Here is a 19527-nt window from a genome sequence, read left to right on the forward strand (position 1 = left end):
AGGATGTTTGATAAGATGTTTCACCGCTCATCCAAGTAGCTTCTTCAGTCCTATGGTCTGAGTTGAGGTTTAAATTGTAATTTTGGACATTTGTGTGTATTTACTGACAATAAGACAAAGAACTGGTTCCACTGGGGATTGAACCCAGGACCTTCTGCGTGTAAAGCAGATGTGATAACTACTACACCATGGAACCTCTGTGTTAGACTGTAAATCATATTTAACCAGACAAACAGCTGGATCTCAACTTATTTTTTTCTTTCCTGGCAGCAGTGAACATTGCAAAGTGTTGGCAACTTCAGTGTAAAGTATTTATTAATTCACTGACAACTGTGAGACTAATGAACAACACAAAAAGTGAAGATGCTTCCACACAAGAGTTGAGGTTTAATGAACCACTGACGTTAAAAAAATAAAAATAAAAATCATGGCACTATATATTCTAAACTTTGGACTCATCTCAGTAACCATCGTTGTCTGATTTAACATGTGAACACACTTGTGGAAATCAAATATACATTGATTGTGTGTCTCTTGTAGGGAGCTTTGCTTTCACTCTTCTGTCCAGTTCATCATGAACCAGCTCCATGGGGTTAAAGTCCAGAGACTGGGTCATGGTCCACTCCATGTTTTCAAGCTTTCCATCTAGTTTTTATCCTGAGGTAGTTCTGGTAGAGCTTGGACTAATGTTTTGGGTCATTATCTTGCTGTAGGATGAAGCTCTGACCAACTATACCAGAGGAAACTGAAGCTGGTCTGAAACTTTTCACCAGTAGCATATAAACTTATTTTAGCCATTCAGTGTTTTCCTTCCATCAACATGTTTATTTTATTCATCTTCCCTGCGTTTCATTTCTGCAGCAGCTGTGTTCCTCACTTCCTCCCGTCATTTTTAAACAAGTCACAGAAAGTTCACGTCTCTCCGTCTAATCCTTAAATCTGATACTATCGCCACCATCTTAAATCCTCGCTTCACTTGATGCTGCGGACAGCTCCAGGCAGCGAGAGGAGGGGAGGCTGCTTTCCTCCCTGTTTTTGTTGTGAGCTCCCTGATGAGCGCCGGTGAAATGACTTTGGCGTCCGCTGCTAATGCGCTATAATTGGTACGAGGAGCCGCTCGCTCCAAACAATTATGAGACGCAGGAGCAGCGACGTCTGCTGAGAGACGGAGGCAGACTTCCTTCATCTTTGTTGTGTCAGCCTGTCGTGTTCTACGTCTTCCAGAGCTTTAAAACAGAAATCAGACACGGTGAAGCAGCGCTGACTGCAGCTTTGACTTCATAAGTTACACCTGCTGCAGTCTGGAGGGCTAAACCTGACTTTTCTTTAACTCCTGTCAGACAGCCTGTCAGCCGGCAGCCTCCGCTCCGGTTCACAGACTACCTGTAGGTTTCTGAGAAGCTCTTAAAGTGTCTCAAATTAAATCTGATGAAGTTCGGGCCTTAAAGATGCCCTGTGGAGTCGCCTTGTTATTTTTAGATTTATTATTATTTCTCATAAAAACAGGTTGTGTGTCAGGATGATTTCTTTTCATCATCTTCCTCACCTCCTCATGCTCTGTGGCGCCCCTAGTGGGCATAAATGCCAAAAGGCACCTATAACGTCTGGAGACCTGAGCTGTTGTTTGCTATTTATTTTTAATTTCCCAACTTCTCTTTATTTGGGACCACTAGGACCTAAGAACTGTAAAAACTAAGCATCGTCCTTGAACAGGAAGTTGTTGTTGGAAAGAAATGATGTCCTCATGTGTGGACACAGGGATTATTTCACTCGATATTATAATAAAGTCACCAAAACTGTTCTTTTTCATGTCTGAACATGGCTGTGCAAAAGCAGAATTGCAAATAACAAATTCCCAATTTCCATAATGGAGTAATTGTTAATTCATGAAGTTGTAGCTCGTTATTATTCACAGAATTTGCCTCTAATATTAAACTAGATCATAAATAAATTGGTTTAATCTGTAAAATTTGATAAAGTTTTGTACCTTGTCCACTTTTGTTACGTGATCGGCTGCAGAATGAATCCACTGAAATGATGCTATCATGTTTTTACACCAACTAGTGTCTAGTTAAGAAGATAAAAATTTAAATGAAGCAGAATAAGCTGCTACAAATCTAAAATTTAATGTCCCCATATGAGGACGCAGGGTCTCAGGAGGTTAAATGTTGTTTCTCAGGTTAAATTTGCGTTTTTGATGCCTTTAAATTAAGCAAAGGAATCATTTTCATTTACAAATATATAATTTAACATGTTTTCATTTCTTCAGTAGCACCGCTAATGTTTTAATGTGCAGAAATCTGATTACAAGACCTGTTCAGAATTATTTCAAAACTATCTGCAACTCAGTTTAGTTTAAGTGCAGCTGAGGCTGATAGGAATCTTAATAGCAGGTCGTCACAAAGCAAAGTGATGGTTTGCCTCAGACTTCACATCAAGACTCAGATCAGGATCAGTTTGAGGGAAGTGAAGATCACTGAAGTCGAGGTACTCGAGGGAGAAACACCTGAATCATTTGAAATAACGCAGAACAAAAATAACAGGAGTTGAAAATAGATGAAGCAGCACTTTCACGTTATAATAAATCTGCAGTTTCCTCCAGAAATCCACCCGACGTCTCTGGCTTTGACGGAGGATGAGGCCTTGATGAGGGTCAGGTCTCAATGTCCTGAATCCATTCAAGTTTGATTCAGTTTGATTCAGTATCAACTCATTTAGAGATATTTCAGAAACTCATGCTGTCATTGGTTCTAGAGATTTGTTGCATCTCCTCCGTCTTTCATGCGTCTTTGCTCTTGTGCAGCTCGTCTCTGTCATCAGACTTTTTAAATCCGATCGTCTTTCAGTCCTGACGCTGCTTCTCAGAGTTTGTTTCATATTTTGGATCTAACTCACACGTCGACTGATCTCGCCTTGTGAAACCAGCCTCGTTAGATATCTAACGAGAGGAGGCAGGATGGGCTGCATGCGTCATATATTGGTCAGAGGACTTTAATAAAGCGGGATTTAAATTGGAAAACTTTTTTTTTAGCCATAACTCTGGACATTGAATCCTACTGTAAAAAACAGATTGAGAGTATGAGGTTGGTTTTAGTCTTACGGAGTCTCCTTTAAAATATTTGCTAGAATATAGTTTCAATGAGTTAAATCACACAAACCCCAGATATAAATATAGTGTTTTTCTTTTAAATGAATCAGCTGGTGAGTTTGGTGCATTAATAGATGGTTCGCTCTTCACCGTCCTTGAGCCTCAGCTCTTTGTGAGCAAATGCTTCCCTGCTCCATCCATCAGAGCCCTGAGGGATGTGCTCACTCCGTCGTCTGCTTTTCTTCTTAAAGACTCCTCTCTGCAGCGGGGCGTCCAGCTGGAAGCAGCTCCGCCAGTTTCCTCCACGTCTCGGCTCTTTGGATGAATTATGGAGGAGAGCAGGATGACAGAGACGTGTTTGATTGGATATATTCTTAAACCCCCACCGCTGTGGATTACACGCCGTTAAAACACAAGGGAAAAACCATCAGTATGAAAACACATGCATGGTTGCGAATCCTCCCATTTTGATTCAAGATGTTCCAAGAAGGAGGAATGAGTCCTCAGACTTTAACTCACCGGATTAAATAATCTTTAATCAGCATTTGATCCATAGTTCATTAATTCTAGGAGCCAATCCTTAGTTCAGGAATCTAAAGGTTCCTTCACACATTATCTAAAGCCCTGAAAAGATTTAACCCATTAGTCCAACCCATACTGTGATGCCCACATTAAACTGTAACAGAAACTTTGTGTTCAGTTTTTCAATCACATACTCTACAAAAACCCGAAATGCAAACTAAGCCTAGTATTACCTTCTGTAGGTCTGATGATTAGGCCAGATATTTTGGGGGTTGATGCTTCCTGCACGGATCCAGATGCTGCACATAAAGACCTCACGCCTCCGTCCTCTCTCTGCAGACAGGCAGCCAGACTCGACTCCTCTGGAAAGCTCTGAATATTTCAGCAGTGAGCTGCAGGTTTTGGGTCAGTGTGTCAGTGTGTGATCGGCTGTGACAGAAAGAAACAGGAGGAGGAGGAGGAGGAGACGGTCTGAGCTGAGTGAGGAGGAGGGAGTTCATGAGGAGAACACTAACTGGCTACGTTTACATGGACACTGGTGTTAAACTGATAAATTAAAAATGAAACAGCCTCATGTAGCCTCCTCAGTCAGAACAGACGGATCAGATCAGATGTAGAGGAGGTTCTGGTGTAGACCTTTAAGAACCATGTGAGCTCTTAATGTTTCTAGTAATAAATCCGTTCTCTCTGAGCATGTTTCCTCCACGTGGGGTAAAAACATCAGATGAGGAGTTTCCAGGAGGATCAGAAACACGGAGCTGGAAAAACGATCAGCTGCTGAAACAATAAGTGTTTGAAAAGATGGAGACATGGAGACATCTTGGTCGTCTTCTATGACTACAGGTCTTCAACAAATTTAAATTTCTTTAAACGCACAGTCCTTGTCCCTGAGAGGAATATGTTGTTTCTATATAATGGAAAGTATCAGTCTGTAAACACAAATCTACTAGTTTTTAATCTAAAACACTAGTTTGAGGCTGGACAGATTTACTTGATTAAAGAAATCGTGTCTGAAATGTTCTTGTCGTATTGTTAGATACATTTATTCATTTTAACCATTTTTTTCCCCAAGTTTAGAGTTTTTTGTTGTGTAGTTTTATAATAAAACTGTGTGAATACTTCGTCCACCGCTGAGAGAAGGTTCCTTCAGTCCATCAAGGTTTTTTTTATATTAAGCTGTCAAGGTTGTTTCCGAGGTCTAATTTAAACTATTCCCTGGACGGTATGAGGACAAACTGCTGTCAGTCACATTCAGGAAACATGCTTATTGTCCACTTTCATAAAAAATAAATAAATAAAAATGTGATCATTTTGTCCTTCAGGAGGCGGCCGGAGGTAAAATGGTCATTTAAAAGTGATATGAACCAGCTGAACCTGAAGTCGTATCAGTCATTATCAGATGGTTATTTCGTTGGTGTCTCAAAGTCTTTAAAAAGTTTCACGGTTATTTACACTCAGCTTAAAAAGTAAATAAAATGAGCCATATATTACTTGAAATAGTCACCAGCTATGGAACAGATACATTTGACTTGCCAGCAAGTAAGTGTTTCCATATTTCTCCAAGTAGGTTTGTGTTGATGCAAGAGAAACATAAACAGAACAGTTCACTACATAGTAGATGTGTCATTTTAACTAACTTATTTAAGAACCAGTAAAAACTCTTAAAGTGAGTCAGACATAAAACCCTATTTTAAAACACTGATTGATGTATTTGATTTAGTTAATTCCAGTTTTTTCAGTGTGTAAAATGAAGATCTGAAATGTCCTTTAAAATTAAGGATTAATCTTTAAATACGTCTTAAAGTTGCTGGAGACTTTCAAAATAAGAGTTAAACGTGGCTTTAAAAATGCATGTAAAGAACAGAGGTTCAGGCTGTTACCTACAGAAGCCCTAAGCAGCCATGAATTCATTCATATTATTTTCCACTGTTCTCCTGTTATAAAATCCCTTTTTTTATCTTGTTATCTCAGGAAAACGAGCTCTGTTTTCTCAGCATAGCAGGTTTATCTCTGCGGTTAACATGGGAAAACAAAGCTTTTTTTTCTCAAGATCTCCAGAAACTTAATCGTTATCTAGTGAACATAAAAGCACAAACGTCTCACCTTACAACAGACCCATTACATTAGGTTACTGTATAGAGTTAAGGGCATCCATCAGTCAGCATGAAGGAAATTACCTCGTTATCACAGAAAAAAAACAAAAACAAAAAGTAAACCACCATTTCTAAAGTATCAGAATCAGGTTCTGGCCCAAAGAATGTAAATCAGTTTTAAAACGACTTGTCTTAAAACGTCTCATGGCTGATGGAGACTTAAATATTACTTTATGAGATCTCATAAAAAGTTGGGTCGACCTCGGCGTCTGGAAGGACTGAACAAGGAGACTCGGACTCTGCAGGCTGTGCTCGACAGTGATTGACCGTCCTGTTGTGTCATGGGCTTGTGTGACCAGATGGCTGATGGGAAGACTTGACAGGAGAGGTGAACCGTACCAGGGGATAGGGGGGGGTGGGGGGAGTTGGGGAGACGGACGGACTGAATGGATAAACGTACATGAAGATCACCAGAGAAGTTTTAAAAAGCTTTTAAAATGTTTAACTGAAAAGAAAAACAGTTTGGAATCTATGATGTGATTACACTGGAAACCTGGTTACCACGGCAACATCCTCCACCTCCACCTCCATGCCCGTCCCCCCAACCTACCCACCCCCATCAGTATCAGTATCGATATGCAGGAGGAGGAGGAGGTGGTGGACGGACGTGACAACGCGCTCACACTCCAGTGACCTCGTCCAGATGGACTGAGCGAGATGATGCAGAGTGACCAGAGGGACGAGTCACAGATTTTGGCCCCGAGACCAAAGTCTCAATCACGCCCCGGTCGTCCAGACGACCACGAGATGCTGCGGCTACCGTAGCAACAGCATTTACACAAAATAACAAGGGAAGGACCTCAAGTGTAGAAAACGTGCAGACTGATGAGAGCAGCTTCATATTATTGTTTGACCTGCACCTTTATTTCTTACACGCAAAGTTTATATACACCGATCAGCCACAACATTATGACCACAGACAGGAGACGTGAATATTAATTAAATTTAACCATGTTGTGATAATTCTGTGTTCTACTGGGAAACTTTTGGACCTGACGTTCATTCATGTTGATGTTACTTTGACATGTGCACCCACCTAGACCCCCCACCAACCCACCCACCCCCAGCCCAGTGTTGACCTGGCCTCCAAATTGACTAGATCCCAAACTAATCACGTATCTGTAGGAAGATCCACAGAGGCCCCTCCCCTCAAAGACCCCAGACTAAAAACATTCAGCACCTTCTGGTGAGTCCTAGACAATATTAGAAAGGTGGTCGTAATGTTATGCCTGATCGGTGAGTTCTGGGCTTTACGTTGAAAAACATCAGTAATCACAGAAACTCATCTCATCTGTGTTCTGTCTTTCAGGAATCTCAGCCGTCGTGAAGAAGACGCACTCATGTGAGTTTAGTTTTTTTTTTTCGTCATCTTCAGACGTTGTTTTGTTGTCGCTGGGGGAAAATGTGCAGAATGTGCCCCTGGTAGTCTGTGTTTAAAGGCTGGACCATCCGACCACACACCTGCGCTGACACGATGTCTGCTGAGATTTCAGGGTTCGTCGTCTCAGCTGATTTGCTCCATGTGTTTCTGATCCCTGGTGTACTTCAAGTTTATTTTCTCCACATTCAAACCACAAATCTTTTCTTTCTTTCTTTTTCTTTTTCTTTTTCTTTTCTTTTTTTTTATACGGTAAAACATCTGAGGAGTGTGTGAGATACATGAGGGCAAACTGCTTCCAGAGTGGAGTCTCTCTCATTAGAGCTGATAAGGGTGGATAATGAATCGGGGGGAGGGACGGTGATCCTCCAGGCGGCGCGGAGGCTTTTTTCAAACAGCTCGTTGTGAATCTATTGACTGGGTCTGATGAGGGAGGCGGAGAGCTCCGGCGCCAGAGGACCAGCCTTTCCAAGCGTAAATCATCTCCCTGTTCTGCCAATTTGGAGGAAGAATGAAGCTCCCGCTGCTTCTCAGTTTGGTTTCTCAGCTGGCAGGAGTTGTTCTCGCCCGCAGCACTCTGATATTTACTCAGCACGGCTGATTTCAGGGAAGCTTAATCGTTTTTCACTGATGCTCCGCGTCTCAGACGGGATTTGTTGTACGAGCCAGGGTTCCCTCTTAGCTCGAGCTCCAGTCCTTTAACTCACCGTTGGAATATGTCTAATTTAACCTTAGTTTCTCCACTTCACAAAAAAAAAAACGTATTATATACAAATAGACTCCTTCATAGTCTGTAAACAATGTGATGTATTTTGAGGGGCGGGGCTTAACTGGAGGCAAAACATCTCAAACACTGTAGCATAACGGTGGTTAGCATATTGCAACAGACTGTTGTGGCGAGTGGAACCACTGTGGACGGCAACGTAGCAAATGTAGCTTCTGCATGGACACCCCTGAAACACACAACTAATGTTGTGTTACCTAGCGGTTAGCATTAGCATTAGCATTATCTGTTACAGTCCCTTCTAGAGAAATGAGGCCACAGTTTGCACCGTTTCAGTCTCTCTGCCATCGCGTCTTCCTTGTCGTCACGTGATGTAAATGACGACAAAAAGATTCTTCTTCTTCTTTCATTTTATGGCAGTTGGCAAACAACTTTTAGGTGCATTATCACCACCATCTGGCCTGGGATGTAAAAAAATATGGCATGAAAAGAATTAACAAGGGGAATCGATAAGCATGAGGGCTAACGATATCAATGACTTAAACCAGTTTTTCTAAAAGAACCGGTTCTTGTTGCCCATTCCTACCCACAATGCTACTAAAACAAATTATTGCCTTAATCCGACTTTAACTGGACAACTTGCATGTAAACACGTTACTCCAACTAAAACAGAGTTCTCCTTATCCAATTAAGACACCCAGATAACGAGATTGGAAATTGATTTTCTCCGTCATGTACATGTTTAATTGGACTTTCACTAGACAACACACGTGCTCATGCTCCACAACCGCTGCTCTGGTGAAGAAGAAGAAGGTAAATAGAGCTGGTAGAAGAACCACCTGAGGGATAGCGCCATCTTATCTGCACCATAAGTAGCGCACACATTACATACAAGATTAAAAAAGCTGAACTATCCGTCTGTTTGTTGTTTAAATGTCGGTCTGACACATGAACGACTCTTGTCTATTAAATGATGTAATAGGTGAACCTGAAAGGAGGTCGTATTAACCTGCTGAAAAGACACATATCGCCCCCTAGTGTGGAGGAGGAGGACATGTTCCCGTCAGTTATTCGCTTTTCTCTGCTGCATGTAAACTGGGACAAGGACCTCATTCAGAAAGTTTAATTTAGAGCACAGCTCCATTACGATGTGCATGGAAACATTTAATTTACAAAAAAACATCTATACAAAAAAGTAAATATGTTATGGAACAAATAATATTTACATATAGCATCGGGTTTAAGTAACTAACCAACAGTTGGGACAAACACCAGGAAGTAGAGTGTGTAGTTTGGAAGCTGGACTCTTTGTGATATTACAGTTAAAAGTTCTGTGACGACGTCGACCAGCAGCCGAGCTGATGGAGATGACGAACACCAGTGGGTTAAAGAATGTGTAACACATTTTGTTTAGTTAAAACTAAGCCAGAGTTTAGTGTGTGTCTGTGGACGGGAGCTGTTGCTTGTTGGATGAAACCGTTTGACAGGTTTCTGCTGAAGACGAGTCTCTTGTGGTTTCTCGCTGTGTCGTCCTCTTTGGTATTTTGTTGTTGTTGTTGTTGTTGTTGTTGTTTTTCTTCTACATTTGTTCTCTTCCTTCCTTTTCATGTGTGTCTGTGTCTGTGAACCACAGTGAAGGAGGGAAGCAACACAAACACCTTTTTATTTTTTCATTTGACCTCAACAGGAAAACGGGTTTTTTTCAATAAACACAAAAGCATGAACACAACCGTCGCCTTTTATTCCCTGCTACTGTGCTACTGTTGTGTCTCTTTTGTTGTTTACTGCTTCTTTTTATGTCATTTTGTCTTTTTTTTGTGTCTCATTTGTTTCTCTTTTGTGTCATTTTGTCCTTGGAGGAGTTGTGTCTTCTGTCTTTTGTCATTGTTTAGTTTCTTTTGTGTTACTTTAAATCTTCGATGTCGTCATGTGTCCCACTTGGTTCAATGTGTGTCCTTTTTTTTTTATTGTTGTGTTATTGCCTTGTGGCCACTTTGCGTCATTGTGTTGTTTCTTCTCTTTATGTCTTTATTTTCTTTCTTTGCTGCCACTTTGTGTTTCCTTCTGTTTTACTTTTTGTATCTTTGTGACATTTTGAATGTTTTTTTGTTCGTCATTTGTTTGAATTTTTGTGCCTTTGTCATTTAATACTTAGTTTGTGAGTATTTGTGGTCACCTAGTGTCTCATTTGTTAAAATTGTTAAAACTCTAGTTGTTTGGTGCATCTTTTTGTGTCACTATAAGTGTGTTTTGTCACTGGAGTTGTTTCTTTTCATCGTCATTGTTTTGTCGCCTTTGGTCATTTTGTTCACTGCTTCTTTTTGCGTCTCGGATGCTGTTGTATTGTGTCAGTTTGTGTCTCTTTTGTCATGATTTCGGATCCTTGTGGTCATTTTGCAGTTGTTTTTATGCAATTCAGCCTCTTTGTCGTCATTTTTTTGTCAGATGTTCTGCTTTTTGTGTTGTTTTGAGTGTCCTTTGTCATGTAGTGTCTCATTCATCTCAGTTCATGTCTCTCTCTCTTTTTGTGTAATTTTAAGTCTCCTTTTTGTGTCTTTTTTGGACGATTTCCTCTTTTGTCATTGTTTTGTTGCCTAATTGTTTGTTTTGCCATGATTTCCTGCCACTTTTTGTGCTATTTTATGTCTCGTTTATCATGAATTTGAATCTTTGAATCTTTTGTGTAATTCCGTCTCTTTGTTGTCAGTTCATTTTGTCATTAGTTTGTTTCTTTTCTCTTTTGTCACGTATTTTATGTCTCTTTAGTCGTTCCATAGTCGCCTTTGTTTCATTTGACGTCTTTTTGTTGTGTCTTTATTTTGCCTCTGAAGTCGTTTCTATTTTGTCTCTTTTGGTCATTGCATGTTTCTTTCGGTGCTTTTTATGTCTTTGTGGCCAGTTAGTGCCTCGTTTGTTTCAATTTGTGTCTCTTTTTCCACTTTGACATGACACATCTTGTTTCCTTGTGGTTGTTTTTTGTTGAGTTGTGGTTTGACTTTTGTATTTTTTTTTTTTTTAATTTATTAAGAGTAAAGGTGAAACAAAAAATAAATAAATAAGCTACACCTGCTCTGTCTTCTGATTGGCTGACAGCCCTGCCAGTCAGAGTGGTAGGTTGGTTAGAGGGCGTGGTCGTGGCGATGACGTCACAGTCACATGGATCCTCATGCCGTGCAGAAAGCAGGCAGAGGATGACAGAGCTGAGAGAGAGCTGCTGCTGGACACTCAGACTCTGAGTCTCTCCCTCCTCCTGCCTGGATTATAAATATGTATTTTGTCATTTCTGCCATGAAAGGTGAGTTAACAGCTGTGTGTTTGTGTGTCTTTGTGTGTGTGTGTGATTCAGTCAGTGTGCTGCACATGGGTTCAGTCAGAGATGCTGAGTTGTCCTGGGGGGATGCTCCACTCTGTGTCTGTTTTAGCCATTTAGTCCCAAGTTGTTGTGCACAAACAGACTTGATGTTGTGTTTGTGTTGTGTTTGTGTTGAGTAGCTCCACGCGCTCTCAGCTGGTGTGTTACTGTACGTCAGTCTGATTGTTGACCGTCCAAAGTCCAGAAACGCGACACCTTCACTGACTGTGTAAATGCTATTCTGGGAATTGTGACTCAAATTAACAGCCCTTTAAAGAGTATATGCGTTTGTGTGTGTGTGTGTGTGTGTGTGTTTGTTTGTGCGTGCGTGTGTGTGTGTGTGTGTGTGTGTGTGTGTAGTGGACGCGACGAGGATGTGAGGCTTGAAAGCTGAGGATGTGGTTTTCACATTGAGCTTTTTGTCGAGACATTCGGGTAAAATCAGAGCTGTTGTTGAACTTGTGTCCGTGTTTCACAGAGGAAACTTTTCGTGACTGTTTCATGTCACCCTCTGTTGTGTTCCTCTGTTGTGTTCCTCAGGTTAAAATAACTTTGCTGCTGGGTGAGGTGTTGTCACATTATAGCATTTGCAGGGGCGAACCTAGAAACTCTGGGCTCCTGGGCACAGACCAGTAAAAGGCCCCTCACGTCTCCGTGCTGTTTGACTGGCCTGTTCTCATTTTCTTTGCATATATATATATATATATATATACATATATATATATATATATATTCTCTATATTGTTATTTTCATTCTTATTTTTTTTTTGGTGTAATGTTGTAAGTTTTGTGTTACTCTTGCATTTCCTTGTGGCCATTTTGCATCATTTTGCTGTAACGTCGTCTCCTTTTCTTTGCTTCTTTTTTTGAGGTATTTTTGTGTCATTTTGCATCTTGTTGTTTTGTCTCTTTGGTGTTATTTTTAATTTTTGTGGACTTTTTTGTGCACTGTGTGTCTGTGGTGTTATTTTGCATTGGTGTTGTGTAATGCTGTGTCTTTTGGGGTAATTTTGCATCTGTTTGTAGTCATCACTAGCGTCATTCAGAGGTCACATTGTGTCTGTGGTGTTATTCTGTTGGTCATTTTGTGATAATTTAGCATTTTTAAAGGTTGTTTAGTAACTTGTTGTGATATTTTTGTGTTACTTTAAATTCTTTTGGACTGTTTGTGTCTTTTTGTGACCGTATCCCTTTAAGGTGACTTTGTGCGTCTCTCAGGCGTCATCAGGATCAAATGTTTTTGGTGAATTTGTTTCCCTTTCTGCGTCCTGTTGGTGTCAGTGTGTCTCTTTGGTGTCATTTGTTGTTTCAGTGTGTCTTTTGTGTTATTTTGCATCATCTTGGAGTCATGTTACGTGTCCTATTGGAGTTTTCCAGTCTCCTTGTTGTTGTTTATCGACATTTTGCATCTTTTTGTTGCTGTTTTGCAGCGTTTTTGTGGCCACTTGGTTTTTCTTTGCATCTTGTTGGTGTCATTTTAGTTTAGTTTCATTTTATTTCATTTCATTCATTGAAAACAATTCAATAAAATCACAAACGTCCCTAAATCTGAGTGAACGGGATCAGAAAGAAGAATAATCTTCTATAATCTGAGCCTTTACCCCAAGAATCAATTTACAGAGAACTTAAATTAAAAAACAACAACACAATAAGCAGCAAAATAATGAGAATAATAAAATAAAATGAAATGAAATAGATATCATGTAACACTGACTGTCACATTTCAGAATAAAATAATGTTTGTTTAACTTTCACGGTGGGTAGGACAATCAAACTAACATGTTTCATTATATTTCCTGAACATTCTGGATTTAATTGTTCTTTTAATGTGAATTTTGATTTAGTTTCTTTGTTCACATTGTTCCATAAATTGATTCCTTTCACACAAACACAGCGTTTAGTCCTGAATCTTGTATCTTTAAAGATCTCTGTTAGTTCTCTTTTTTAAAATCTGAATGTTGAATAAGCTTTAAACAGAATTTTCAGAATATTATAATCTACTGATTCTCATCTGAAGGAATAACGAATGTGTTGGATCCCTGTTTCTTATCTGTTTGTGGCACTTTTGCATCTGTTGGTATCTTCCTTTGGTGTTGAGTTTGCAGAGGTTAAACACACAGTTCAGTACTAAGGTTACTTTTCATCTTTGTGTGTATCTTTCATATTTCAGTCCTTAGTGAAAATGAAATTACCAGAAAAAGACGAACAGCACGTTTGCATTAGTCAGTTTTAAGTGGGCGAGTCCTGGTGGATGGTTTCCTGTTTTTCTTTTGTCGACTAAGTTAAACAACAGCGTCTTCTCGAGTCTTTTTTAAAGTGTGAACCTCCCGAGTTCATGTGGAGTTCATGAAGCTCAGATGCAGATGTCGCTGCAACACGTTTGGAGACGTGTCTGTTACTTAGAAGCCGGTGATCGACTCTGAGTTCTTATCATTTATTCACCTCACTGGAATACCAGTCATTCAAGCTGTTCACATGTCGTGTGTGTGTGTGTGTGTGTGTGTGTGTGTGTGTGTGTGTGTGTGTGTGTGTGTGTGTGTGTGTGTGTCTTACAGCAGTGTGGTCCTGATTCAAACCTGCAGGAGGCGTTTGGCCAGCCTGTTATGTCACAGGATTACAACAGCCAGGAGATTATTTAACTGTTCGGCTGTGGGTGGGGTGTGTGTGTGTGTGTGTGTGTGTGTGTGTGTGTGTGTGTGTGTGTGTGTGGTTGGCGGGTGAGTGACATCACTTCAGCAACGTAAACACATAAAGAATTGTGTGAACATCTGTCCACCGTCCCTCTGTTGTTTTCCCAGATTTATTTTTTGTATGAATTGTTTTCACAGATTAATAATAATAAAAAAAAAAACAGTCTCTTTATATCTGACATCGTACGATAACGTTCAAAATAAAATTCAAATTTGAGTCAATGAGGAAACGCAGAAGAAAACAGGGAGTTACATTGTTTTCAGGAATTAGATGGTGCCTTTACTGGAACAGAAGAAACTAAACAGCCATCCAGGAAGTATCCAGTACCGTTCACTAAAGACATAAGATAACATTTATTTATCCAACGTATGGGAGATTACCCTGTCACAGTAGCTCACAATTACATGAGAAATATATACAAATATATACAAAGAAACAATAATATATAATATAATTGCTAAGATAGCAGACATGGACAGTGAGGTAGTTAATACAAAACAAAGACAGGCATTGCAAAAAGAAGCAGATTATTGTTCAAAAGAATCTGTAAAAAGGACAAAACAGGTCTCAAATAAAGATGCAGTCCTTCATGAACCGTTGACTTGTACCTGCAGTTATGCTCTGTAGGAAAGAAAAGGCTGCAGGTGAGCAGGAATTATCCACGTCCCTCCTTCATAGTAAATCCAAGCAAGAGCAGCAGTTTATTCAGGAGTTAACGGCTCCTGCTGCATATCATCCAGAATATATCCACTACCCACTCACCCAGGTGTTATCTGCTGCCCAGAACCAACAAGCGCAAACTGAGTCTTTCAGGAATTATCCACTGCCTTGTTTAGCATTAGCATTCACCCTGGAAGTATCCTGTACCCTGTATCAAAGCACACGACTCATATTCATCCAGAAATGATCCCTTGCCGTTAATTTTTATTACTTCTTGTCCAGGATTTATCCGCTTCCACATGTAAGCAAAGAGTAGTTACTGTCATCCTTGAATTATCCAGCGCCCGTCAGAGATAAGCTCAGTGTCCTCAACTAAACCTCCAGATCTGCTTGTTTCTTAAACCACTTAATTAATTAATCTCGTTTCCTTGTGGTGCATTCGAGTGCAACTTGGATTGTTTCCCTTTTTCCGAGCTCTCTTGATCAACACGTTCAAGCTTTGAACTCTTGTTCTGAGACCAGGTTTTATCAGCAGGCAGCGATAAAACCCGAACACACCAGTAATAAAAAAAAATAAAAAATAAAATCAGACTCTTGAATTTGAGCTGCAACAGAAGAAAAAGCAGGAGGTGTTTTTTCCTCATTCGCCAGAAAACCTTGACACATTTGAGAGTCTGAGCGGCCTTCCTCTCTCCTCCTCTCTCCTCCTCTCTCCTCCTCTCTCCTCCTCCTTTCATCTGGTCTCTGAGAAACATGATTATTTCTTCAGTGCTTTCTCATAATTTATCCATGTGGGACTTGTTTTGCCCGAGCTTTAGCGTTTTTGGAGTAAACATCGGTGGCTCTCATGAAATTCTTGCAGCTCATTAGCTTTCACTTAGCGTCGTGCTAATTACACACATGCAGTCGTGTCTGTGCAGGCGGCGACTGCGACGTCTTCAGGGAAAACTCTGGAAAGTTTGAGCGCGGCCCTGAATATAATTACTGTGGCTGCAGAATGAGACACCTGCCTCTACGAGAAACTCCTGTGAGATCTGAAACAAAGAGAGACACGACCTTCCGGCGGATGCTTAAACAGTTTAACCAAACGTGTGCAACACAATAAAGGGAGGTGAACAAAGAGCAGGGCAGGAGAGCAGCTGTGTGGGGGAATAAACCTGAGTGAGGGTCGCTGTGCAGATTAATCTGGTCCTACACTGTGGTTTTCCTCCAGCTGGTCTCGTGCTTAAGCAACTTTTTTTTTTTTTTTTTGCCATATTGCGCTTGACACTTAATTAGCAGTGATGCAACGCAGCGATTTTTTCAGTAAATCACGTTCCACACACGCATTTGGCATCGGAGGAGGTTATATTTGTGTTTGCAGACAGTTTGTTTTCATCCATACGGTGAAAACCACAGGGAGGAGTTGAGTGAGTTTATCTTTTTTTAAAAAAAACAAAAAGTGCAATAAGACAAAATATAGATAACAGACAGTTACAAACAAACAACTGTTGTGTGTGTGATTCTGTGTGTGTTGTATGGGCGTGTAAATGATAATGACAAAATGATCAGTGACAATTATAGTGATATTAGTAATATAACAGGAACAGAGTTCAGTATATACTACTACTAATAATAGTAATAATAATTGTAATAATAAGAATAACTACATAATGAGTTATAATAATACAGTCAATCACAGTGATAACAGTTTAGAGCTTGATAACCTAAAAATGTTGAGAAGGAATTAGAGTTTTTCCTTTTTTTTTAAATATTTTCATTAGTGGAATTTTATTTCATTTTATTTTTTGAACAAATACATTTAAAATGTATTTAATATATATTTTTTTTTAAAAAGAAATCTATTTTTTTCATGATTTATTTAATAATTTTGCAAACTTTTTTTTGCTTTTCTCTTATTCTCATAAGCTTTTTAACTGTATTTTATTTTTATTTTTGGAACATGCTATTTATTTGTTTTCCCACACAGGAACTCTTACAGTGAGTCACTGAAAAGCTGACAGGTGTTTACAGGTGTCACTAACGTCCACCTGACTCTTCATACTCAGGAATTTTAATCAGTAATTTGTCTGCTATCCATTCAGATTAAATCACGATATAAACTAATGCACCCCCAAAATAATCCCTGTTCGGACTAAAGCGTCTTGGAACGGTGTAAATCAGCATCTGGTTACCACGGGAGACGACTGGAGAGGTGACGAATGGAGCCACCAACTGTGGCTGTTGAACAAGCTGCTGCTTCGTCTGCCGACGGGCTGAAGGGATGTGGTGCTGCTCCATGTGCGCCGCCATATGTCGGCCGTCATTACACCTCCTCTAAGAATATCTGGAAGCTGGACGAGGAGATTAAAGGAAGGAGCCTGTTAGCAGCGAACGCATCATGTTGCTTCTTCAAGCGACTTGGATGAACTGAACTAAAGTTCTCAAAGACAGATGCAGATAAATTGAATTTAAAGTGGCCAAGTGGCGTGTATCACTTAAATATGATCATAGATTTGTCCGTTTCCCTTCACTTCATAGTGTCAGATGGAGCGAGCGCCTTCAGTGTCACATCCTGTGCATCTCCTGAAAACCTAGTGACGCCCCAGTCACACACCAGCGTTGGTGAGGTGCTTTACAACCGGAGCAAAGTGGCAAAGAAAGAAGAGTCGCGCTCTCATAGCTACAAAAACAGAATGAAAAAGTTGCAGTAACAAGGGTTTAAATAGGTGCAGGTGGGTTAGTGATAAAGTGTCTGAGTTCACGGATCTAATGAAAAACTCCATGAGGAGAAAATGTTAATGTGGAGCCCCAATGATCTAAAACACTAATAAACAGAATGTTTCTATACATATTTAATATATTAAATAAACAACGTTCAACTCATGACATTTGAGATGATGAAAGACTGAGAATCTAAATTGTCTGGTTGATGTTTCAGCCTGAACAATCCAAGTCTTGATGTTCAGACCTTTTTAACGTCCACCCTGAGGAATCCAGTCACAAGTTTAAGACTCATTTAAGGCGCATGGGACAAAGACGCTGCCGCCTACGTTGGTCTGAGCCATTTCTACTTGTGTGCCCATCATTTCATCTTATGAAACTTTCCCTGAAATTTCTCCAAATTTCTCCATTCATTCAGGAATGAACACGTTGAATTGTTTAACATTAGTGCACTGTGTCTGATTCCACCATTAATAAATGGGATTGAGGGTAATTAATGCAGTGAACATGTTTAAGGAGGCAGCTGTTATTTACTCTTTATTAACAGAGATTTTTCTTTAATGAAATTACTGTACGTTTGGAAGCTTCCAGGCTTCAGTTACTGAGCTGAATAAATAACAGCTTCCATGTGAGACTTTACAGATTATTTCACAATATGTGTATCACCTCCCCAAGTCGTGACACACACACCAGAAACAACTGTTCTTGGTTCTGAATCAGCGGTGGGTGGAGATCATTAGAGATGGCAGCTGTTACTCTACTGCACCACAGATGATGTTTCTGTGTTCATTTGCACACAGAGAGAAACTGAGGTGAGATGTGAAGTGTTGGCTGGGAGAACATGTCGAGAGGCAGGTTCTTAAACAGATACGCCACCGCTATGTGAAAGTTAGTCACTGTAATCCCCCGAGTTGGATAAGTGAGAAAAAACGTTTTTAAATCGGTCCAGGCATTGTCCTAATGGTGTTAGCTTTAGCTTAGCATAGGCGCTGTAATGTAGCGTTGCCGATTAGCCAGTCGTTTGCAAAAGTGATAAATAAACTCAAGAACTCCAAGACACCACGCAGCACCTGAAAACCAGTCACCCCGGTGTGTTGATGGATGTTGGGGGTTTTCAGGTTATTTGCTTTTTTCTGCTTTGCCAAAATATAGCCCCAAGTCTTTATCTGCCCTAATCTCTTATGTTAATTGCATTGACATTTGTACTTGATATAAATGTACAGGTCACAAGAAGTAATTAGGAAAATACTTGAGTTTATTCATCACTTTTGCAAACGACTGGCAACTCTACATTACAGCGCCTATGCTAAGCTAAAGCTAACAGCTGTGCTACCAGATTAGGACGACGCCTGGACTGATTTAAAAATGTTTGTTCTCATTTCTCCAACTCTGGGGAATACGGTGAGTGACTTAACTTCACATAGTGGTGGCATGTCCCTTTAAAACTCACTAGTAATGGAAGGATTACTCAGGTCAGATGGTAACACAAGGTCTGAGGGAGGACTCACACTCGTCATGCACTTTGGGGTTTGACTGAAACACACTGATGGAGACAAACATAAAAGAATGAAAGGAGGAGGAGGAGATGAAGGCTGCAGACGGACGAGCTCTCTGAGGGAGCTTCACTCTCCGGTCCAACGCTGTTCAGACTAATTCACAAACACAGCGGCGTCCCTGCCTCTGTGTTTGTGAATTTTTTGTGAAGCCGCTTGACATGAAAAGCTGTGTGAGGGGTTTGACGGCCGCCGTCCTGACAGCTGATGAGTCATTAAAACAATTTCCTCTCAGGTTCACGGATGTAAAGAGGCGCTGAGCAAGAGGAGGACGCCGCGTTGTCACATCCGACTCCGTCAAAACCAAAGGTCAATCCGAGCTGCAGGACAGAATCAATATCACCGTAATCAGGGCCGCACTTTCTTCATACTTTAGTGGAATTCCACACGGCGCAGCGTTAGAGAACAGTTTCTTCTTGTTTATTCAGTGGGTTGAATATCCACCAGCCTCAGTTTGAGCCTTTGAATTATTTAGTTAAACATCAAGTGTAAAATATCTGAACATCAGTTTGACAGAACCCAAACTGATACTTTTATTGCTTGTTGTGTTCAACTAACAACCCCAAATCAAACATGGTCAGTACACATAGACATAAAACTGTGAAAATTAGAAAGTCCTCACACTGGAAAAAGCTGCAACCACCAGAATAATTAGTATTTAAGGCTGTTTTTTTTAAGGTGTTCATTCAAAGTGAAGCAGATG

General features: G+C 40.3%; 1 protein-coding gene and 1 non-coding gene across 2 annotated transcripts in view; one reads left to right on the forward strand and one right to left on the reverse strand.

Moving 5' to 3' along the window:
* Positions 1–123: 123 nt before the first annotated feature.
* On the reverse strand, positions 124–196 carry trnav-uac. The gene has a single exon. It is a non-coding gene; the product is annotated as a tRNA-Val (tRNA).
* A 10824-nt stretch (positions 197–11020) lies between these two features.
* The window catches only part of LOC125005869 (nuclear receptor ROR-alpha A-like), a 30773-nt gene continuing 22266 nt past the window's right edge, over positions 11021–19527 (forward strand). Inside the window, exon 1 of the mRNA XM_047581505.1 lies at positions 11021–11160. Coding sequence (XP_047437461.1) covers positions 11133–11160 — 28 coding nt within the window. The 5' untranslated portion in view covers positions 11021–11132. The remainder of the gene's footprint in view (positions 11161–19527) is intronic.

Source organism: Mugil cephalus, chromosome 3 (genome assembly GCF_022458985.1).
Source record: "Mugil cephalus isolate CIBA_MC_2020 chromosome 3, CIBA_Mcephalus_1.1, whole genome shotgun sequence".
In the NCBI taxonomy this organism is placed as follows: domain Eukaryota; kingdom Metazoa; phylum Chordata; class Actinopteri; order Mugiliformes; family Mugilidae; genus Mugil; species Mugil cephalus.